Source organism: Crotalus tigris, unplaced genomic scaffold (genome assembly GCF_016545835.1).
Source record: "Crotalus tigris isolate CLP2741 ecotype Arizona unplaced genomic scaffold, ASM1654583v1 scf7180000017694.5664430, whole genome shotgun sequence".
Classification (NCBI taxonomy): Eukaryota; Metazoa; Chordata; class Lepidosauria; order Squamata; family Viperidae; genus Crotalus; species Crotalus tigris.
Genome location: NW_024096572.1, coordinates 4,936,265 through 4,960,628, shown reverse-complemented (window position 1 = coordinate 4,960,628; position 24,364 = coordinate 4,936,265). Strand labels below are relative to the sequence as shown.

The 24,364-nt window shown below is 43.3% G+C and overlaps 1 protein-coding gene across 1 annotated transcript in view; it reads right to left on the bottom strand.

The window, feature by feature from the left end:
- Window positions 1-1,654: 1,654 nt before the first annotated feature.
- The window catches only part of FOXO6 (forkhead box O6), a 172,612-nt gene continuing 149,902 nt past the window's right edge, over window positions 1,655-24,364 (bottom strand). Inside the window, exon 2 of the mRNA XM_039338253.1 lies at window positions 1,655-6,210. Within this exon, the coding sequence (XP_039194187.1) occupies window positions 4,777-6,210 (1,434 nt within the window). The 3' untranslated portion in view covers window positions 1,655-4,776. The remainder of the gene's footprint in view (window positions 6,211-24,364) is intronic.

Below are 24,364 nucleotides of genomic sequence, written 5' to 3'. Positions count from 1 at the left end.
TGGGGATCTGTCTGGGTTGTGCTGGGGGGCCTTTGAGCGGCATTCTACAGCTCGATGCCCTTCTCTTCCGCACTTGAAACACCCCATTTGCTTCTTGGCTGTATCCGATGATTTCACCGGTTGGTGTGTCAGCTCAGGCGGGGGGCGGCTCCATTGTTTTCCTCGGCGGTGCCTCTTCAATATGTCGATCTCTGCTTCCTCTGCCAAGACGTACCATTCCTCAAGTCGATGTGGGTCCCCTCGGGGCAGGCAAGCATCATATAGATCATAGTTTAGTCCGTCTTTGAAATGGCAAGGAGGATGTCTTCTGGCCAATTCAGTTTGCTGGCAATGGCCCGGAATTCTTGTGTATACTCAGCCACTGGGCGTTTGCCTGCCTCATCGTTGTTATTCTTTCACGGGCTTTGCGATCAGCCAGGGGGTCTTCAAATCGTCTTCTCAAAGAGGACATGAAACGGTTGAAGTTACTGAGTTCTGGGGCATTGGAGTCATGCAAGTTCACTACCCAATCCGCAGCTGGTCCATCCAGGGCAGATTGCACGATCCGGATGCGGGCTTTGTCGCTGGGAATATCCTGCCCATATTCCTCCATGTAGCTGAGGACTTGGGTTAGGAAAAACCCCAAGCGTGTTGGCTCCCCTTTGAATTTCACTTCCAACGGTGGACGTCTTGGAATGGATCAGTGTCTCTGTTGTGGGTGGTAGTGTCTTCCGTCCAGATTGCCATCTGTGGTCCAGTAGGGGGTGGGGGCTACTGGATCAGTAGCTGTCCCCAGGGTTGCAGGTTCCACGTCCCCCTCGGTGTTTCTTCCTTTGCGGCTCAAGGAGGTGGGGCGGCCGTAGGGCTCAGGATTCTCCTCTCCTAGGGAGCTGAGAGTTCTCTTCATCAGGTCAATAGCTTTCTCTAGGATCCAGTCTGAGTACGGTGCCCAGCTTCCTCCCTCTTCACTTGCGTGCAGGGATTTCTCCATCTCCTGCTTCCATTCTGGTTGCTTGGTCCCCCGTCTCAGGGTCACCTTTCTTGATTCCTTTCCCCACTCACTTTTCTTTCCAACGCCCATCGACCAGCGAGGCTTGTGGTCCTGTGTCTCCACCACTTCTTCTCCTGAGGAATCTGGCCTCTCGGATCCCAACATATGGCAAGGTTCCAGCTGGGTCAGCGGCTCTCTTTCCAGGGAGTTTTCCCCCTCTCTTGCTCCATTGTCTGACATGGTAAATTTTTGCAAAATCCCCCGGCAAGGGTCTCCCTTCCAGGTGGATTAATTTTGCAAGTCCTGTCTAATGTAAGGACCCACCCCACTTTGCATCTTAAGAAGACAGAACTCTTGGAATAATTCTTCCAACAGGAATCCTTTATTAAGAGAAAATGGTTGCAGGCATGCTAGACAGGACTTGGGGTCCAAGCTCTCCCATTCAAGGTTTTAAGGGGTTCCCCAGTAGTCCCACCCAATCAACCCCCCTTCCAGTGATAGTTTCAAGTATCACGATTCCACTCCCTTTCTTCTTTCTTCCGTCTGGATGGAGACTTCAGATAACTACATGAAAGGCAATTTCCCTCCTTTGGTATGTTAACGCTTCGAGGTTACAATAAACACACATTCAGCATTCAGCTCTTTGAAGTGTAAAGAAGGAAGTGAGGGCCATAAAGCCCCTTTGTTCTCCCCCTTCTCTCCCTCTTATGGCAGAATCCAGAGAAGGCAGAATTGGGAGTTTCTATATTTGATAATTTAAAGATGAAATATAATTGGATTCTGACACCCAGAGCAAAGAGTAATATGGGCCGTTTAGAATCTTAGCCTGCAAATTTCCTGGGCAAATGTGAGTTATCCAATATGTAATATCCAATATTTGCTTAATATGGTTTATTGAATAGACTACAATTGACTGATTTCATAGAACATACTAGATCATAAATCCTGGTTTACAAATCACACTGGCTCAATTCATACAACACACTAAATCACAAGCAAGTAAATCATATTTTGCCTTAGCGTGTTGTGTGAACTCTACCCATGATAAACTCAGCTGATTACGAGCAATCTATGCCTCCCTACTGCAGATGGCCTATGGACACCAGGCTCAGGTAAGAATCACAGTGTGGCTGGTAGAAACACCTGAAAGAGCAGTGCAAAAATGAAGGAGGGAAGTCAGGAGATTATCCCACAGTCTTTTGCTTTCATTGCTCATAAATGGTGACTATGTCTTATACATAACACTGGAAACTGGAGTCTTTCCAACCACTCTTTCTATGTGCTGAGAATATCTTACATAGCTATCATCTTGATTTTGCCCTGAATACCATCCTGTTCCATTCTGAATGGACATAAAAGCTATCAATTCTCAGAATTCTAACCAACAGCCATGCTGGCTAGGCATATCTAGACCTTGGTGGCATCTGATAGGAAGAATTTGCCTTATGGAACTAAAAGCTCAGGGAGCAGATGGGAAAATGGGAGAGAGGAAAGAGTTCTCCTTTTCCTGAAGCTCATGATGAAGCTCTTCCATTTCAGGTTGGTGAAAGTGTAGTGTTGAATTAAAAAAAAAAAAAAAAGATTTCCCATGGATGTCTTTGAATCAAAGACACAAAGAATCGGCCTTTTTTTTTTAAAAAAAATCCACAAATATATCACATCATGCTATTGTAGGTATCATGCTAGTTTGCATGAGCAGATAATCAAGGCAGATCATTTGTTTCAATGGTGGAGTGGTCAGATCCTAAGAATAGCCCGACTGGGGATGGGCAAGAATTAGCCTTGGAGGGGCTCTACTGATTTTGCATGGGTTTTTCTCCATGAAAACAGGGGCAGCCCATCTTTTTAGTTCAGGGGTCTTCAAACTTGGCAACTTTAAGACTTGTGGACTTCAACTCCCAGAATTCTGGGAGTTGAAGTCCACAAGTCTTAAAGTTGCCAAGTTTGAAGACCCCTGTTCTAGTTAGAAACATTTCCAGCAATTGTTTTGAATGCTTCCAGCTTGCACTAAAGTGCTAAACTGTTAAGAATAAACCTGTATATTGGGGTGTGGGTTTTTTTTTTTGTTTTTTGCCTGGATCTGGGGCTTAAAATGGGTTAGGCAGCCTGCAGTAATTATAACTGTAACCATGTTCTCCTTTCAGATATATGTGGACTTGAGAGCATGAATCTACATGAGAAAGGGACACAAAGACTGGTGAAAGACTCTGTGGAGCTTGTTACTCTTCCTTTATAGACTTCAAATTACAAAGCTTTTACTTATTACTGTAAGATGAGCATTTCAAAAAACCAAATATCCACATTTGGTCTCAGGGTAGCAAAGAACACCCATGAATGAGACAGAGAGAAGCCGAGAGAAGGCTAATAGCAATGAGATCTTAGACAGGTCCCAGATATTTAGCCTTTTCTCACATTGACCCTAGCATCTATCCATAATCGGTCATGCCATGTTTGGATAGAACTCTAGCTTTCTCTCATCACCTTGTGCTTCTAATAAAGCCAATCCTTTTTCAGGTATTTTTCTTTCTTTCAGCCCAATCAACTCTGGACCTTCAGTTTTCTTTGCATGGAAGAAAAGGGATTACCCATTTCCCCCTTGTTCCAGATTGCCAGGAATAATCCATTTCTAAAACCAAAATTAATTATTTGGGGGTATTATACTAGCTCCCTGTTAGGTTCAGCCTTATGGGTTTCAAGCACCGAAAATAAGTTTCCACCAGTCCTTCCCATTCCACCTTTCTACTTAACCTGCCCATCCCAGCAGCAGCCATCTCTGCCATAATGCCAAATGCCATTTGTAAGTGCCAACTGCACATATTTATATGCTGGAGCAAATGGCATCAGGGCCCATTCTGCTGCACAGCTATGTGCATGCACGTTTCATCCTGTGAACTGTTTTTGTTGCAAACCCAGATGGCATGAAAATGAACATGAAAATGAGCAACGTTGATGAGTTCAGTTCCTATTACACCCCATGTCTACTGGGCAATGCAGAGTTCACAGAGTCAGTGGGTAGATTTATAGCAATCAAATATATTTTTTTTTTCCTTTCTGCACCAGTCAGGCCACAAATATCTCAGATCTATTTTTCCTACCTGGTGAGCAAATCCTCAGCGACTCGGCTAAAAGGATGGAGATATAATGGAGCTATCGCATGATAAGCGTAGGTTTCGCATGAAAGGTTCTTCCCTGTTGCTGTTGACAGCTGCATAAAACAGGGGCTATATACGGACAAAGAATGAGCGAGGAGAAGAAATCAAATTAGAGTTTAGATAGTTAGGACAGTGGAAAGCCAGTGGAAAACTTGCTCTAAAGCCTTTTCATGGAAGCCATCTAAGTTAGTTATTGGATGCTTGGCAATAGCTCCAGACTGTCCTTCAGATCATAGATCATCTGTTCCCTCTTTCTGTGCAATAGTGCAAATGCCCAGTGAGGGAGAGAGGGAGGATGGGGGGGGAGGGGAGTGACTTTGCAATGCCATGGCTAAGTTGTGCCTATTGCACACATCAAAGACAGATCCGACTTACTGCACAATACACCTGGCACAAGGCGGGAAGCCGCCGGTACCTGTCAAAACATTTTTACCCTACATTGTGTGTGTATGTGTGTGTGTATGCGTGCGTGCATGTGTAGTGTAGTGTCATGTCATTGTCAAGTTTAAACAGATGGCTCTAGCCTGGCTGAAGAAATGAAGGCAAAGAAAAAGAAGAAGAGCGGGGCTGAATGGGTGGAGGAGGAAAGAGTTCTGTTTCCCCAAGATCTTCTTTGCCCCACTCACTGTTGGGCCTGAGCAACCTGGACGGGCCTCATCCAGGTACCCAGCTTTGATTGTTGGGCTGTGGGGCACTGGGCAAAGGGGCCATATTGAGACCGTTTTGTGGCGGAAGAGCCGAGTCAAAGTTGAAGTCCATCTCATCACTGTCCATGAAGTCATTGAGAATGATGGACTCCACATCACATTCCAAGCTCCCATTGAACATGTCCAAGTCTAGATCTGCTGGGAATCTGTCCTGACTCAACACAGGGGTGTGCATGGCTTCTGGGTAAGGTCCCTGCAAGGAATCTAGCAAGCTCATGTGCGCCCCCTGGTTGTTGACGTAGGAATGAAGATGCCCGTGGTGAGACATGTTCACCATGCTGCAAGTGTCACTGGGCAGGCTCATAAGGCTGATCGGAGAGGGTAAGGCACTGTTGTTAAGAGGAGGGTGGTGGCCAGCTGGTGATGGGTGGTATAACGTGTTGCTCTTCATGAGAGAAGACGAGTGGGGAGGGTAGGGAATCAAGCCTATCTCTCCGCCTCCACCCCCACCACTACATACTAGGGCATTTTGTCTGTGGCCACGAGGCAGGCCCATGCTGTTGGCTGCTGGCAGGTGTGGCTCGCCCTCCTTGTGCGCGTAGGAAATGGAGGAGAGCAGGTCCTGCAATGAGGCATTGCGGTAAGCATTCATGGGAACAAAAGTGGCCTGCTTGTTCTCTTGGATGGTCTGCATGGGCAAACGGCGCATGATGCTCATGGCGGGTTGGCTATAAATAGTCCCAGAGTAGGTATTACCGCCTCCTCCCCCTCCCCCACCTCCTGTACCCACTGAGGAGCACTTGGAGCTGAAGCCAAAGTTGGAGGTCCTGGGTCGGAGTCCTCCAGCAGAAAGCGGCTGGGCTGGGCTCATGCTGTAGTTGTCCTGCAGGTCATCTAGAAGACTCTCTCCCAGGCTCTCATTCAGGTTGATGGTGCCGGTGAGATCAGTCAGCCTGGGCATCTCCACTGAACAGCGGGCATTCAGGGAGGGGGACAAGGTGCTAGAAGGGCTGGGGTACATCAGTGGGGAGGATGGGGTCCCATCATCCTCCTCCAGGTCATCTGGCTCATGGTTGGCCATGATGGGCGAGAGGCGGCTACTCAGTGTGCTGGCCGAGGAGTTGGCCCGTGTCCGGAAGTCAGCCCAAGCATCGTATTCCTCACTGGCATGGGATGTGGGACTCTCTGACCATTTGGCCTGCTGGCTAGCTGGGCTTTCTTCTCCTCGTTCCTGAGCAGTCTGGATCTGCTTTTTCCGACTGGCTTTGCCCTTGATCCGCAGGAACTTGCTGTTGTTGTCCATGGAGACGGCTCGTCGGCGGGGCGTCTTCCCAGTTTTGCCACCTTCGGGGTTCAGCATCCACCAAGAGCTTTTGCCAGTGCCTTCATTTTGCACACGGATGAAGCGGGTGTGCAGGGACAGGTTGTGCCGGATTGAATTCTGCAAGCAAAACAAGACCAAAAGAAGAAAAAATTGTATCAGCCATCACGTCTCTCACTTGGCATTCTTTCTGCTTTCTACCATCCCCCAAAGCCACCCATCACCTGGCTTTACCGCTGACATTCACCAAGCTTTTTCAGCTCTGCTTGGGGTTAACAGAATGCCCCACTTTTCTCAGATCAAGAGACACATTTGGGATTTAAACAGCACACTCCTCAAAATGGGGAGTGCCAAGACAAAGAAGGGTCAGGATAAAAAATAAATAAATCAGATATAAACTTAATTAGCATCTAATTAACTAAATTAAATATTCAGTTAACATGATTATCCTGAAGTCTCCTTGAAGTCAAGCTCAACTCCTGAGGACTTCATGGAGATATCCCTGTCATGTTCTTGGAAACAGTCAATATGATTGTGAACATGATCTTTTCCTGCAACATTGTTACATTTTTCATTTTTGTTGCATCGAAAAGTAGAGCTGAGTGATAACCTTTGGAAGGTCTCCATGAATCTTGCCCAAGGTTCTTGGGAGGCACATGAAATTCTGGTCCTTAGCCAATTGAAATGAAGATGCAATACATATGAGAGAACCTTTTTAGTACAGTGCTTAAGACACAGGCTAGAAACCAAGAGACTGCAAGCTGTAGTCCTATCTTAGGCATGAAAGGTGGCTGGAAGATTTTGGGCCAATCGCCAGGAGACTGTGAGTTCTAGTCCTGCCTTAGACATAAGAGTTGGCTGAGTGACTTTGGGCCAGTCATCAGATGACTATAAGTTCTAGTCAGTGGTAGAATTCAGCCAGTTCGCACCACTTTGGCAGAACCTGTAGCTAATTTTTTGTTACCTGGGCCCAGAAGTGGCATCCACACAGAGAAATGATTGTTCACATATTTGAATCCCATCACTAGTTCTGGTCCCATCCTAGGCATGAAAGTCAGCTGGGTGACTTTGTGCCAATCACCAGGAGACTGTGAGTTCTAGTCCCACCTTAGGCATGAAAGCCAACTGGGTGAGTTTAAGTCAATCATTCTTTTTTCACCCCAACTCACTCCCAGGGTTGCTATTGTGGGAAAAGTAAGAAGAAGGAGTATTACGTATGTTTGCCCCCTTGAGTTATTTATAAAAATAATAAAGGCAAGACAGAAGTAAATAAATAAAACAAACATCAGTTAGCAAGGAAGACAAACAACAAGTGTCTAGAAACATTGGCTACGCCAGACATGTACCAACCTTCTTTATGCAACTCTACTTGCTTGAAAAGAGAAGATTCAATGTCAGATGATTCTGAGCATTTGGGAAGTTAATAAGCTGGCTATGGAAGGATAACTGTTTTCAGATCTTTCCCCAGGGTTAAAAATATGGAGAGAGCCAGCTCTGTTTCTCAACCTAAGTTGCCATGCTAAGATTGTTTGGTGTATAGAATAAAATAAAATAAAATAGCCATGAATTTGGCATGCTGAGCTTTTTTTTAGAAAGGGCAGAATATAAATAAAGTCACTGACCCAAGCCTCTCCTTGAGGGAGAGAGTTGGTCTAGCAACATGAATTATAAAAAAGAAAAGAAAATTGAATATAAATTTCTCAAGAGTCTTTATGATGAATCCTTCACTTCACTTCATCCCACAGTTTTTTCCATCTCGTTAGGGGAATATTTAGTGAGAAATAAGGGGATCAAACTAGTGCAGTCATTAAGTGCTAAGGGACTATCAAATCCGAGTTACAAAATTCTGGACTTCCACAAAGATCTATCTGCTACCATTTTGCAGCAAACTCTTGTGGCCCCAAATCCTGATCAGTCATGCCCTGCCTTCTGAGATTAAAGCAAGTATCCCTCTTTCCACTTTCATATCCTTCTGGACTTCAATGCTTTTAAAAGGTGAAAAGTTAGATTGTCTAGCACAACACTCAGAATTCTCCAGCCAGCCTTGTTGAAGTCCACACCTCTTAAAGTGGCTAAGGTAGAGAAGTACTGATGTAACATGGTAAACTGAGCATATGGGCTATACAAGTAGTCCTTGACTTATAACAGTTCATTCAAAGTAACAATGGCACTGAAAAAAGTGACTTATGACCATTTTTCACACTGCAGCGTCCCCATAGTCATGTGATCAAAACTCAGATACTTGGCAAGAGATTCATATTTATGACGGTTGCAGTGTCCCCAGATCATGTGATCACTTTTTGTAATCTTCTGACCAGCAAAAGCAAGATTCACTTAACAACTTTGTTACTAATTTAACCACTGCAATGATTCACTTAACAATTGTGGCAAGAAAGCTGGGGCAAAACTCACTTAACAAATGTCTCACTTAGCAACAGAAATTTTGGGCTCAATTGTGGTCGTAAGTTGAGGACCACGGGTACATAGAAGTCAAGGTTTTTGCAAATATTTTGATGCTTTTTTTCTTTCCCAACCCCTCCCTCTCTCTTTCTCTCTCTCTCTCCACTGAGCTTGATGCAGAGCTTTGTGGAACCCCAAAGCTGACACCTATCATCCATTCTTTGTGTGCAGAATGTTGAGTGTTCCTTTTGTTCTGGAACACTCAACATTCTGCACACAGTTGTCTGGAACTGGGCAAAGCCGGCTGTCAGGCTGAATGTACTAAGCAAGGAAATGCACATACAGACAGTGGCATGGGCTGGAAGGAGGCACGGGGGTCGAAAACCACCCGGTGAGAGGCTGGCAGGGCATCTGCAGAGTTTGGATTCATGCCTTTGTCCAGAGGCATACTAATGAGCAGGCAACAAAGTTATAGAGGCCCATAGATCATATTATGGAATGGCTTGCTTCCCTGCACTTCATTTATTTGGAGACTGCTTGCAGGCTGGCACTTTGCCAGCAGCCACCAAATCCAAGTCTACAGAAATCAATCTCTCGCTGACTGATTAAGCCGTGTTTAGAACTAATTGCTCCTTCGTGTGTGGGGAGAATAAATTATGGGCTTTCATCTTGGCATCTTTAAAATGCAATAGCAGGTAGGACCTCGCTGTTAACTCTTTCCATCCCACAGTGTGGGAGACGAGGCTTGCCAACTTGGAAACCCTTGACGAAGAAGAAGAAGAAGAAGAAGAAGAAGAAGAAGAAGAAGAAGAAGAAGAAGAAGAAGAAGAAGAAGAAGAAGAAGAAGAAGAAGAAGAAGAAGGAAGAAGAAGAAGAAGAAGAAGAAGAAGAAGAAGAAGAAGAAGAAGAAGAAGAAGAAGAAGAAGAAGAAGAAGAAGAAGAAGAAGAAGAAGAAGAAGAAGAAGAAGGGAAAGCACTCGGGAGATCAGAGAGCATCATCTCATGTGAATGCCTTCACTTTTCATCCCTTCAGCTGCAGCAGGGGACAAGAGAGATATGCTTTTGGGGGCACTCAGAAAGTGCGCCTGTCCCTTGTACAAATGCTAGCTGGCTTTACTATTCTCCCCAGGAAGAGCAGCTCTTCTGGGTATCTCAAAAATGTATGGCAGGTAACAAGGAAGATTAATGAATCACTTCCCCCAGTGATGTTGCTGCGGGGCCTCATCAGCCACAATATTCCAGCTGGCAGGATTCAGGAGAAGAGCCTTTTCTGGCTTTGCGCCTGCCCTTTGCAACATCTCCTCCCCCCCACCAATGTTGACTCCAACCCTCCTGACCTTCCATAAGAGCTTAAAGACCTGGCTCTGCCAGTTAACTTGGGGGCTCCAACAGAGGGGTTCACATTGGGGGGTGATTGATAGACTAGCAACAGATCCCACCCTCTCCCCTTCTCATCATACTCCCTCCCCATCTTTTTTGGCTAGGTTAATTTTTTTTAATAGTATTGCAATTATATCATTAGGTTTTATATAGTTTTATCTTTTAATATTGTAAGCCGCTCAGAGTTACTGTGTGGTAAGATGGACAGCTAATAAATTTTACAAATAAATAAATTACTGGAGGCAGGGTTCCAGGGTTTTAGGCAGAGACCTTTTGATGTTCTGCTCCCCCATCCATCCCACAGACATATGGAGTGCTCTCTCTCTCCCTCCCCCTCTCCCACTCACTCACTCACTCACTCACTCACTCACTCACTCCCCCCCTCTCTCTCTCATGAGCTGGGCTCTGAACTCAGGCACTAAGCTCAGATACCTGCCTAATAAATTCACCAGCCTGATGCATGCTTCAAACCTCTCCATTTTAAACAGTAGCTAAATTCTCCTGTTTGAAGTTCTCTTCCTGGCTCCAATGCCATGCGTGCCTTGAAAGTCTAGCTGCAATTAAGCCCTGCTTCTCCCAGGGCATCTGGGAATTCTGGTGAATTCTGCAGTACCGCTGCAACTGAAGGGCACCGGGTTGCAAAAGGCCTTTCCCCAACATGATCCAGAGGAGCAAAGCAGTTTTAAACCCAACCAGAGTGTGAACCAGATCAAGGTTAATTGCCTGTCTTTAAAAATAAGAGTGTCCTTGTTTTGAACTTGTTGCCTTTGAAAAAGACTAGGAGGGACATGGTTGAGGGAAGTAGAAGAATGGTAAGACAACATGTAAGATGGAGAGGGTGGATCAAAGAAATTACAAGCCGTCCTTGAAAAAACAATGAGCTATTATCAAAGGGTCAACATTCATTCATGTGAGAATTGAGCCTGTCTCAGTCATAAACCTGCACAGATCACCTTCTCCCATTCTTTCCCTTGAGCTTTATTGTATTTCTTATTCTATTTCAACAGCAGTAGTGGTGGCAAAACTCTGCAGGCAGTCCTCATCTTACAATCATCTGTTTAGCAACCATTCAAAGTGACAAAGGCACTGAAAAAAAGTTGCTTACAACCTCTCTTTGCATTTATGATTGTCGTAGCTTCCCCACCAACACATGAGTACAATTCAGACACTTGACAACCAGCCTTCATTTATGAAGGTTGCACTGTCCCTGATTGTTACTTGTGACCTTCCCAGCCAGTGATGGGATTCAGCCAGTTCATACCACTTTGACAGAACCGGTAGCTAATTTTTTGTTGCCCAGGCCCAGAATGGACTTCCGGAAGCTGCATCCACACAGAGAACCGGTGGTTCACATATATGAATCCCACCACTGTTCCCAGCTGACTTGTGACAAGCAGAATCAAAGGGGGAAGCTAGACTCGTTTAATGACCGCAAAATTAACTTAACAACTGCAATGATTCACTTAACAACCATGGCAGAAATGGCTGTGTCTCACTTAACAACCATCTTGCTTAGCAATGGAAATTCTGGTCCTAAATGTACTCATAAGCAGTGAAATCCCTGTCCCTACCTCTCTAAATTTTAAATTTATTTTGGCAGATTTTATGCAAACCCAGATTCTGGCTTTTGGCCCTGCTTATACATGGCTGCCTTAAGTAAGACTGCAAAAATTGAAATGTCACTTTAGAGATGTTAAGGGATACTTTCACAGAGAAAACCCTGGAAACTTAACAAGTGACTAATTTCTAGGGAAGAAGATGAAGTGTCGATTAGGTGTATGTCTTGTTGTTCTTTTGCAGATTCCACAACGAATCATTTTATTGTGGCACAAGATTACTGCTTATGCCAAAATCTAATACTGTTAAGAAAAATGGGAACACTGCAGCAGGGAACAAATGAACTGAGATTTATAACAGCCTCCTATTCCTCTATCAGCTTGGTTATTCTAGTCAGTGTCACTCAATCTTGGCAATGTTAAGATGTGTAGACTTTAACTACCAGATTTCCCCCAACCAGTTAAGGCAGTGGTTCTCAACCTTTTTAATGCCGTGACCCCCAACCGGTCGTAAGTCGAGGACTACCCAACCGGTCATAAGTCGAGGACTACCCAACCGGTCATAAGTCGAGGACTTTCCCTGCCCGGGAGCGCCACGAATGCATGGTGGTGCCCCCTGTGCCGGCCGAGGCATAGCTGGCAAGTGGCAGAGACGGCGCAGGCCGACCACTGGCTGGGCCACCAGCTGGCTCAGCCCAAGGGAGGTAAGGCACCTGCCAGGCCCCACGCGTGCCAGCAACCCTCCCTGCACCCGCTGGCCTCCCACCTCCCACCCCTGGCCCTCTTTTACTTACATTTTTAGTAGTTGCTCAGCAGGGAGGGGTGGAAACTTCCAGACAGCTCTCCTTCGCTGCAGACAACTTGCAGCACCGTTTGCAGAATGGGACTTTTGGCGGGCTCAGCAGGGCAGAGACAGCCTGGACAATTCCTATTGGCTTTTGAAAGCCAATAGAATTAAACTCTATTCAAGAGAGTCTATTCTATTGGCTTTCAAAAGCCAATAGAATAAAAAGGAGTAGTACAGCTAAGGAAAAGGGGAAAAAAATGGCGGACTGCGTTGTTTGGCAACCCCCGTGAAATGGTCGTTCGACCCCAAATGGGGTCGCGACCCACAGGTTGAGAACCGCTGAGCTAAGGAATTCTGGGAGTTGAAATCCACCCATCTTAAAGCTGCCAAAATTGAAAAACACTGTTCTAGATAATCACATGTTCTGACATTGTCAAAAGGACTGTATCAGGGAAGGGAAGTCAAGGGAAGCTAATTAAGAACATGGCACAAATTCAGATTTTCCCCAATGAGATGTATGTCATGACATCACACACATAAAAGGGGTGGCACTTGCATTGCAACAGTGCAATGCTTCTGAGCCTGCAGATATCTCTTGACCATCCCAACTTTCAAACCTACTGGATGCCAGAAGAGAGAAAATCATTTTCAGAGCAGAGCAGAGTCTTTCATCTACAATCTAATAAATATATATAAAGAACCCATTTTTGATAGCACTAATGTATTTGCAATCCAATTTTCTCCTCTTCTTAACAACATTTTTCTAGGGGGTGCAAGCCAGAGAACCTGACGTTTTCTGCACCTTTAACTAAAGACTTATTAAAAAGAAGCTTCAGAAAACATCCAAAGATCTAGACTGAGCCAAAAAGCAGAGGCCTAGTGACAGCTGCTATTTCCTATTTAGGAATGCCACAGCTCTACAAAACTGGCTCTGGTGACCTCCATGAAAGATTCTGGATTGTGAAAATGGTTGGTTTGGCTCCCTTTTTTTTTCCATGGGAAGAAGAAAAAGCAACAGAGGTACCTTTATTTTATGCATGAGGGGAACTGCCAGAGGCAGTTTCTTGCAAAGAGACATTCCCCACCCCCCTCCCCGCTGGCCCCCCATGGCCTCTTCAGAAAGAAATGCAAGACACCAAGAACTACACAAAAGCATGATGGAGGTGACAGTGCATCACAGGCAGTTGACAGAATAGCTGTATGGGGACTCCATATTTCTGTCGAACCTGACAACACGCCAGCTGCTCTGAAGAGAGCCAAGGGAAGGGCGGGAAGAAGAGGCAACGAACTGGGCCATTCCATTCAAGCTTGAGGCTGCACAACTCAGGAGCCCTCAGGTTTGGCCACACAGCTCCTCAGACATGTGTAACAAGAGTAGCCAGGATGGAGCAACACCCAAGCAACTGTTAAGGCAATCACCTGTTGCAAGGACTATAGGTGGTCCTCAACTTACAATAGTTCGTTTAGTGACCGTTATAACCAATGGTGGGATTCAGCCAGTTCGCACCATTTCAGCAGAACCGATAGCTAGTTTTTTGTTGCCCAGGCCCAGAATGGACTTCCGGAAGTGGCATCCGCACAGAGAACCGGTTGTTCACATATTGAACCCCACCACTGGTTATAACGGCACCAAACAAAGTGACTTAGAACCATTTTTCACACTTACGACCATTGTGGCATCCTGATGATCACAGGATCAACAATGAGACACTTGGCAACTGACTCATATTTATGATAGTTGCTGTACCTGAGGTCACCTTTTGCGGCCTTCTGACCAGCCAAGTCAATGGGGAAACCAGATTCACTTAACAATCGTGTTACTAACGTAACAACTGCAGTGATTCTCTTAACAATTATAGCAACATGGAGCAAAACTCATTTAACAACTGTCTCACTTAGCCACAGAAATTTTGGGCTCAATTGTGGTCATAAATCAAGGACTACCTATACAAAGCAATGAATCCGACATTGATTTGAATGTCTTTCACAAGTCAAGTTAAAATATTTTAATGCAACAGGCAATTTAAGATTCTCTATTTTAAAAACTAATTTGTTGAAAAACTATATTTTTAAAAAAAAATACTCAGCAGCTGTGTTCATATAACAAATTTAACTTGATTACTGAATTAATTATTCTGTCAGTTTATAGTACCTTAATATGTAAACTAAATAAACAGGGTGGATATGCACAACACACTAAGACATAATAAAGCAAACCAAATTTAAAAATAACCAACATATTCAAGTTGTATAAATGCAGTGACTCAAGCTTGCCTTCAGACGTTGTGGGTGCTTCATCACTTGAGGTTTTTAAGAAGACATTGGATAGCCATTTGTCTGAAATGACATAGGGTCTCCTGCTTGAGCAGGGGGCTGGACTAGAAGACCTCCAAGGTCCCTTCCACTTCTATTCTGATTCTGACTGCCTAAGTGGTGGGAATCCAGCACTTCTGAGGCGTTCTTGGTGCTCTCTGAGCTTGGTTGTTCTCTTGCAGACATTTCATGACCCAAACTAGGTAACATCATCACTGCTATCTTACCTAGGATAATGAAACTTCTGCAAGAAAACAGCCAAACTGAAAGAGTACCAAGGACCCCTCATTTCAACTCTGAGCTATACATTTCCATTCAGGCAAAAAATAAAATTATGGTGATATCTAGCTCTGAAATCATGACTGATAACAGAGCAGGAGTGGCAATTAAGAGGAGCCAAAATAGGCCATAGGGCCTCCATGAAGGGCTGCCTAGGCCCCGATGTTTGGGCCAGGAAAATGAGAGCAAAGAAGGGAATGACGAGGCCTTGAGTTTAATTAATTGGACTGGAAGAAGCCAATTTTCTCTTGGCATCTTGGGATCTACTGTATCAAGAGATCAGATACTCCAGCCCTGAGGGGCAGTGATGGAGATGCTCTCACCCAGGGGAGCACAGCAACGTTGCCACCTCAATGTCACAGCACAATTATTTTTATTTGTGAATCTGGATGAGAGGCTTTGGCTGGGGAGTCTTCTTCTGACTCAGAGAAAGGGAGAAAAGGAGAAGGGTGTTCTCCAGCTAAGCACACCCATGTAGCATTCCCCAGACCATGTTGTCTGCTGTCAGGTGATTAACAGTGAGAAACATGGGAACAAACAATCATCTCCTTCCATCACGTATAATCCTTCAGAGGGGAGGGGAAAGTCCTCTAAGATTTTAAACTTGGTGAGACAGGATGTTTCATGTTCTGGAAACTGTGCTGAATTTTTGTCCTGGCACAAGGCTACTTGGTCCTGCTAAAAGTTTTTTCCTCTGATAGTGCTTAGCCCATAGAGCAGGAGTGGGAAACTATGACAACATTATGACCTCTGGACGTCAACTCCCAGAATTCCTGAGGCAGCATGGTGGGGGTGGGCAGCTATGGCATGATGGCTCAGGAATTCTGGGAGTTGAAGTCCACAGGTCATAAAATTGGCATAGTTGTCCACCCCTGCCATAGAAGAAGGTTACTTCTGAGAGAACCCCATCAGGAGACAGATTCATTGGGTACTTTTGCAGGATATATTTGAGTTGAAATGACGTAGAATATTTTTTATTTTAAAGTTCACCATAGGTTTTCAGATTGGAAAATGGTGCTGAAAGGATACAGATAGTTCTCGACTTGCGACCATTTGTTTAGTAACCATTTAAAATTACAATGACATTGTAAAAAGTGACTTACAATCAGTTCTCACACTTATGACTGTCACAGCATCCCCACAGTCATGTGCAACTAGCATATATTTATGACAGTTACTATGTCCTGGGTCACATGATCACCATTTGCAACCTTTCCCACCGAGTTTCAACAAGCAAAGTCAATGGGAGAAAACAGATTCGCTTAATGACCATGTGATTCGCTTAATGACTGCTGTGATTCACTTAACAACCATGGCCCAATGGTTGCAAAATCAGCTGCGACTCACTTAACAACTAGCTTGCTTAGCAACAGAAATTCTGGTCCCAATTGTGGTTATAAATTGAGGACTTCAATTTGCTTCAAGACTCTGTCCCTGGCTCTCTACCGCAATGAGTGGCAGGCTATCCTACAATTTAGCAGAATGATAGTGTTGGCGGTGACTCCACTCCATCTCAGAACAGCTATTATTTTTTAAAAAATAGAATCCTTATTCTTATTTTTACACTTTCTTCACAACACTTTGGAAGTGAAATCCTCTTCCACAGGGACACTCAAATATAACCGTGCTCAGCTAACTAAAATAACAATAGAAAAATGCACTAGGCGCTCTTTGCAACCCCGCCCCTAACTAAGGTTTATGGCTTTTGTTGCCCCCATTTTGGAAAAGAGGATATATTGCTGCAAAAAAAGGCCAGGCACCCTCTCTGTTTAATCCTAAAGCAAGCATTTCTAATCATTTAAGATTTATTATTTAAGTCCACTGGAAGGATTAAGGGGGGAAAAACCCAGTTTTAGTACTTGATGGTAGTTTATCAAGCTATACCGATATGCTGGGGTTTTTTTTTAACGCTATACTGAATTTTATTGATCTATTGTGTTTTTGTTGTACTATTATTGCCTTTAATTGAATTGTGCAATGCCTCGAGAATTTATTTTATGAGGCGTTTAATAAATGTAATAAACAAAGAAATATATAAATTTCACTACACATTTTTTTTTAAAAAACTGCTCCAGTATGGAGGAAACAGGGATTTTATTATCCATGCAGATAACATGTGACTGAAGAGTCCAAGGATTGAAATCCTCTTAGCTTTATGCCAAAATCAAGATAGTACTGCATATTCCCATGGTTTTAATTTTTTATATATAAAACTAGTTGTATGAATGCTAACTGAATAGCTTGTCTTCACGGTGGCCCTAAGTGACTGTTTCAACACTCAGTGCATCAGGTTGGATGTTGCTTTGGTGAAGGCCCAGATGCAAATAAAATGCAAAATGCAAATGAAATACAGAGAATACAAATAAAATATAAGAGTGCAAATAAACTACAGGGACTAGGATCTTCATGGTAGAGCTTTGAAGTGCACACCCAAGAATTTCAGCCGAATAAGCAAAAGAGCTTCCGGGCTTCAGGAAAACAAAGTGATACACTCTGCCGTTTAAGAAGAGGAATCATATTAATTCAAACTCTAAAATTATATATATGTGCTGTGTATGTACGTGCATGTTTATATTTATATTATTTATGTACACTAAGCTCTGAATATGGAGTTTGTATGTTTGCAAAACTAGTTTAGCCAAGTTAATAAGACAGACACCAACCTGTTCTGTTCAGGTAGCCCTCGATGTTGCTAAGCAAGACAGTTGTTAAGGAAATTTTGCCCCATTTTACAAGCTTTCTTGCCACAGTCATTAAGTGAATCACTGCACTTGACAAGCTAGTAACATGGTTGTTAAGTGAATCTGGCTTCCCCATTGACTTTGCTTGTCAGAAGGTCGCTGCAACCATCATTAATACGAGCCAGTTGCCATGCATCTGAATTCTGATCACATGACCATGGGGATGCTGCAACGGATGTAACTGTGAAAAAGTGTCATAAGTCACTTCTTTCAGTGCCGTTGTAACTTTGAACAGTCACTAAACAAATGGCTGTAAGTCAAGAACTCCCTGAACATACCTTCAGATTTCCTTTATTTAGTTCCATGATACCTGTCATGACAATCTCCAATGTTTCAGACAAGAGGGTTTTTAAGTGGAGATCATTTTAGTTGGTATGATGCAGGGGATATCATATGTACACAGCCAAGCCATGATTTCCTTAATTAACCTGGTCCCATGAATTGGAATAGGTGTTAGGGAGGAAAAGGGGAATTGAAGGAGAATAAGAAATGTTGCTAGCTAATTCTAAAGAGCATAATTGGTAGTTTTGAATGAGTGAGGTAGATCTTTGTTTATTACAATATCTCTTTGGGAACTTACAGGATTCTAGTTACTGATGTGTTTAATTGATCTGGGCACCAGTTGCCTTTTGGAATTCTCTGCCAAATTTGTGGATAGGAAAAATGGATGGACCATTTGTTCAAATTTCTCCAGAAATTTGAAATTCTCCAACAATGTTTCAGCCAATTTTGGTCACCATATCACAAAAAAGATGTTGAGAGTTTGGAAAAAATTCAGAGAAGAGCAACTAAGATGATCAAAGGTCTGGAGACTAAAACATACGAAGAACAGCTGCGGGACGAGGGTTTGGCTAGTCTAAAGGAAAAAAGAAACAGGGGTGACATGATAGCAGTATTCTAGTATTTGAGGGGCTGCCACAAAGAAGAGGGTGTCAAACTATTCTCCAAAGCACCAGAGGGCAGAACAAGATACAATGGTTGGAAACTGATCAAAGAGAGAAGCAACCTGGAATTAAGGAGAAAGTTCCTGACAGTGTGGACAATCAACCAGTGGAACAGCTTGCCTCCAGAAATCATGGGTGGTCCATCACTGGAGATTTTTAAGAAGAGGCTAGACAGTCACTTGTCTGAGATGGTATAGGTTCTCCTGCTTAAGTGGGGGGCTGGACTAGAAGACCTCCAAGGTCCCTTCCAGCTTCTATTCTATTCTATTCTATTCTATTCTATTCTATTCTATTCTATTCTATGGGTAGGATTCCCTCTCTAGGGACAGTAGCATCATTTCTGGAAAATCTCAAGGAAGGAATATCTGCCCTCATAAGCATCCAATCCTGTCCCTTGATCAACCTTTGACTAAGTGTCAGAAACCACACTCAGCTCATGAGAAACTGAACTTCTGCTATCAACTGAAGGAGAGCTGTCATGGAAAAAATGCAATCTCCGTCCAGCATTAGGTTTATAAACAGGCTCATCTTTTTAATAGCATTTGGCTGCGTTCTTAGGTATAACTCAGAGTCCTTACAGAGAAGAAGTTGGGAGCAGAGGTGGATGAAACCTATGACTACAGGCCATAGGAACACAGAAGAGGCAGGTGCCAGGTTGCCTTGCAGGCAAACAAAGCCTCTGCCAGGAAGGAAGCAGTCCAAAGGGAGGGAGAGAGGACAGCTGCCACCACTCAGATCAGCCTCCAGAGGGCTGCTCTGCCAAGCCAGCATGTCCCATGTGTGAGAAGTAAGCAAAGAGCCAGCTGTTGTTCTCAGCCAGATTTGATCGCTCAGTAAACATTCAACCATCACTCCACTTCAAGGCCACCAAGAACCATGAAGAAAATTGGTTAATTCCTGGGAAAGTCAGGAGGAAAAATCAATAGATTTGAACACAGTGGGCATCAGTATTTGCACATTCACACCAGCCGGGCCCATGTGCTGCCTTCTTCCTTTCCTTCTAACTCGACTGTGGATGGAGACAGTAATCTACTTCCTAGCCTAGAGGCTGAGTTCAGCTGTGCGTGCAGTGATTTACTGTTGAGCCCTAGATAGGGAATCCCCATATCTGGAATGGGCAGCCACCATACTGCCAGGAGTGATGTGCTGCTCCATCAGATGTTGAGATTCTTTAATCCCACCGCAAAAGGCAGACAGAGAGACTTGCATGAAGCTAAAATGCAGCCTCTGCTGAATGAGCATCCACACAGCAGAGATGTGGAATTAGCCAGAGAAATCCTGGATTGTGAATCCATTCCAAACGGGGTCCATCAGACAGGCAAAGGCCTCTGACAGAACCCCACCCTCCCCCAAACTGTCCGAAGCCAAGGAAGGCCATCTGTTATCCGGGCTTGCAGCCATCAGCTAGGAAGGCACAGGCTGAAGGGAGTAATCACTCCAGGCTTGCAGGAGGCTGTTGTGTGAATGGGCGCTGGGGAGCTGTGCACCAGGGTGACTGCTGGTGCCTTCCCTCCTCCTCACCCCCCCCCACTCTCTCTCCAAGAGCTTTCCTCCAAGGTGGCTGACTGTCAAGGGAAAACAGCCAGTGTGAAATCAGTCTGATTAGCAATTAGTCCCATTGTAAAAGGATTAAGGGGAGGACAGGGGAAGGCATTGTTCTGATGAGTGACTTGACTATCAATTTGCATCTGAAACAAGCTGCCCTTGATGCTAGTTCTCCTGGTGTCCTTTACGGCCAAGTTAGTCAATAATGGCAGGCAGTGATGGCCAGTTGCCCCAACCTCATAGCACACTCTCCAGGAATGATAAGTGCTAAGACAGAAGCTGTCCAGAGAACTGACCACACACAAAAGCATCAGCACCAACCAGCAGGTATGAGATGGTGTATTGCCCCATTTCCTCCCCCACCTTTGGATTCCAAGCAGGGGTCCAGCAGGACAGGTTGTGCAAACTAGGAGTAGCAAGCTGAGAATCTCAGAAAGAGATTGGTTCAGATGTGTTCAATCCACATGGGGCCATGTAGAACTGGTGCTTGTGGATTCCTTCCTTCCTTCCTTCCTTCCTTCCTTCCTTCCTTCCTTCCTTCCTTCCTTCCTTCCTTCCTTCCTTCCTTCCTCAATCTTATGCAACATAACACTGGGCAGCTCATATACAAATCTCACTTGAGCTCCTATATCTCCCTCATTTTTCTTTGTTTTCAATTAAAAAACAAAACAACTATGTCATGTTCTTCTAAACATCTTCAGCTTGCCTTCGCTAAAATGAGCATTTTGTGTTTTTGAGCAAACAGCTCAGTTTTGTATATGTAGTCTGGTCCCTTATTTGCCATATTTTTTTGCCTATGAACCTTTGCTTTCTATGCAAACTTAATTTTAGAAAACATGTTCAGCTATTTTCAGTTTGGGAACTCAGACCCAGGACCCATCTTGAATTTTGTCTCTAATTAATTGTATAAACTAACAAGTAAAAAAATAAAAGCTATGGGTAGAACTTAACAATAAACAGGGGAACAAAGTTACATACATATAAAAACAAACCCATACTAAAATTACTGATCTGGAATCGCATCTTGGAATTTGTGAAGCTGGTGAATTCACCAAATTCATATATAATATTTCCAATAAATTTGCAAGTTCAATTAAGAAAGAATTTTGATGGCAAATCAAATTATTACTTCTATCCAGCTTGGCATCCTGGCTTAATTTGAAGCAAGATTATTCTGGATATATTAAGCAAGATACAAAGGTAGTTGTTAAACTATACCAAATTTATAAAGCAAGAAGCCCCATCTGCTGTATTTAATAATATTGTCTGCAAAGTGGATAAATTCTTTTCTTTAGCAACATAAACTGCAGAAACTCATTACGCCCTTGTTGTTTTGCAAGACACCTATTAAAGAATCTCCACTCAAAAACTGCATGTTCACAGTACACTAACCTTAATTCCAGGTTATCAAAATTAAATAACTAGGTATACACATTTTAGAACTCTATCTATCTGAAGCAACCCCCTGCAGCCCTATTTTGGCTAATTGCAATGGCCTGATTTATACACTGTATTAACAACTGAGTTTCCTTCAACACATTGGAATTGCAAACAAACTAAGTTCATTTTATTTTAGCTTTCTGTATTGTGTGAACCCTGCCAAAGGATGTAACACACAATTTAAAAAGAAGCTAAGGAGACATTTAAAATTTGCATGCCAACCACCATTAAAAATGTATAATTAAGTTTATGGGGCATGATTGCAATTCAGAGACCAACTTTATTGAAGACAGAGATGTTTACTTCTGATAGAATAAGTTTGCCCTGAAACATTATTAAAAGTTATTTATAGAATAGAATAGAATAGAATAGAATAGAATAGAATAGAATAGAATAGAATAGAATAGAATAGAATAGAATAGAATAGAATAGAATAGAGCTGGAAGGGACCTTGGAGGTCTTCTAGTTCAGGCCCCTGCTCAAGCAGAAGAACCTATACCAGGCATGTCAAACTCACGATGTCACATGACGTCGTGCGACATATCGCAACTTTTTCCCCATTGCCGGCTATGATGCATCAGACCCAGAGGCCGGCAGTTTGACATGCCTGACCTATACCATCTCAGACAAGTGACTGTCCAGTCTCTTCTTAAAAACCTCCACAGTTTCTGAAGGCAAGCAGTTCCACTGGTTAATTGTCCTCACTGTTAGGAAGTTTCTCCATAATTCCAAGTTGCTTCTCTCTTTGATCAGTTTCCAACCATTGTTTCTCGTCCTTCCCTCTGGTGCTTTGGTGAACAACCTGACCCCCTCTGCCTTGTGGCAGCCCCTCAGATATTGGAACACTACTATCATGTCACCCCTATTTCTTCTTTTCTTTAGACTAGCCAAACCCAAGTCCTGCAGCCGTTCTTCAATGCAACCTTTAGCTTTAACTACAAATCTAAATGTGTTGTGAAGAAGTTATGTTGTTAATATGAAGTAAGAAATCCATCAAAGAAAAGATCAGAAATACTGGAATCTCACAAACACAAACACAAAGTTCTTTGCATTCACACCTATCCAGTGGTGAGATTTAGCTGGTTCGCACCACTTTGGCAGAACTGGTAGCTACTTTTTGTTGCCAAGGCCCAGAATGGACTTCCAGAAGTGGCATCCACACAGAGAATCAGTTGTTCACCTATTTGAATCCCACCACTACATCTATCCCAATTATAGTTTATATAGGTATGTGTAGTTAATACATAGGAGCATTCAGCTCACATGCATTTGAACTGAATCTTACTTAATTCTTTCTCAGCCTTGATTCCATTTCCTTCATTTCTACTGTCTAATCTGATTTGAACTTTAAACTGTAATTCTCCTTCAGGTGAAGACTTTTCTCCTTTCTGTTATCCTGAAAAGAACTATGTAATCAGAGATGCTCTAACAATCACCATATTGCTAGGAAATTGATGGGCTCTCCTGCAGATCACTTTTCTATGCTTTTCATCATTTTTATTGCTTTTCATATTTTTTTTCTATTACAGGTGGTCCTCGACTTACAACAGTTTATTTAGTGACCGTTTGAAGCTACAATGGCACTGAAAAAGTTATTTATGACCATTTTTCACACTTATGACCATTGCAGCATTTTCCCATGGTCATATGATCAAAATTCAGATGCTCGGTAACTGACTCATATTTATGATGGTTGCAATATCCTGGAGTATTGTGATCCCCTTTTTGCAACCTTCCGACAAGCAAAATCAATGGGAAAGCCAGATTCACTTATCAACCATGCAATGATTCATTTAACTACTGTGGCAAGAAAGGTGGTAAAATGGAGCAAAATTCACTTAACCAATGTCTCACTTAGCAACAAAAAAATTGGGCTCATATTGTAGTCATAAGTTGAGGCCTACCTGCAGTTTTGTGCTTTTAACTTTATAAGTTGCTCAGAGTCATGTATATGAGATGGCCAGCTATATGAATTTAACAAATAAAATAAAAGTAAGTCATACAAATGCACTTCATTCCTGTATAGATTCAAAACAACTACAGCTGTGTCCAGTATATGATCTGGATGAGCTTTCAGAGCTTTCAGAGACAGAAAAAAGATGTTATTCCTGGACAGCTTTCAGCCACAAACCACTTTCTTTGCTACAAACGGTGTGTGCCTTGAGAAAGACCACCTGGCCAGCTTCACAGAGTCTTTTTCTGAAGGAGAAGAGGTCTCACTGTTACAAAGGTCATATGTTTGTATTCCCTCTCCACAAAGAGTTGACTAACATTCATAAACAGACATGCTCCTTTCCATGTGTTAAGGCACAGATCCAGGTAATCCTCAGCTTACGGCTACAATTGAGCCCAACATTTTATGTTGCTCATTGAGGAATTTGTTAAGTGAATTTTGTCCCATTTTACAACTTTTGTTACCACATTTGTTAAGCTAGTTACATGGTTGTTCAATGAATCTGGCTTCCACACTGATTTTGCTTGTCAGAAGGTCGCAAAAGGGGATCACATGACCCCAGGACACTGCAACCATCATAAATATGAACCAGTTGTCAAACTGAAGAGCCCTGGTGGCACGGTGGTTAGAATGCAGTATTGCAGCCATACTCTGCTCACTGCCAGCCGTTTGATCCTGACCAGCTCAAGGTTTACTCAGCCTTCCATCCTTCCAAAGTCAGTAAAATGAGGACCCAGATTGTTGGGGGCAATATGCTGGCACTTGTAAACTGCTTAGAGAGGGCTGTGAAGCACTGTGAAGCGGAATATAAGTCTAAGTGCTATTGCTATTCGAACGTAAGTCACGTGATCATGGGGATGCTGCAACGGTCAGAAGTATGAAAAATGGTCATAAGTCATTTTTTTCAGTAGCATTGTTAACTTTGAATGGTCACT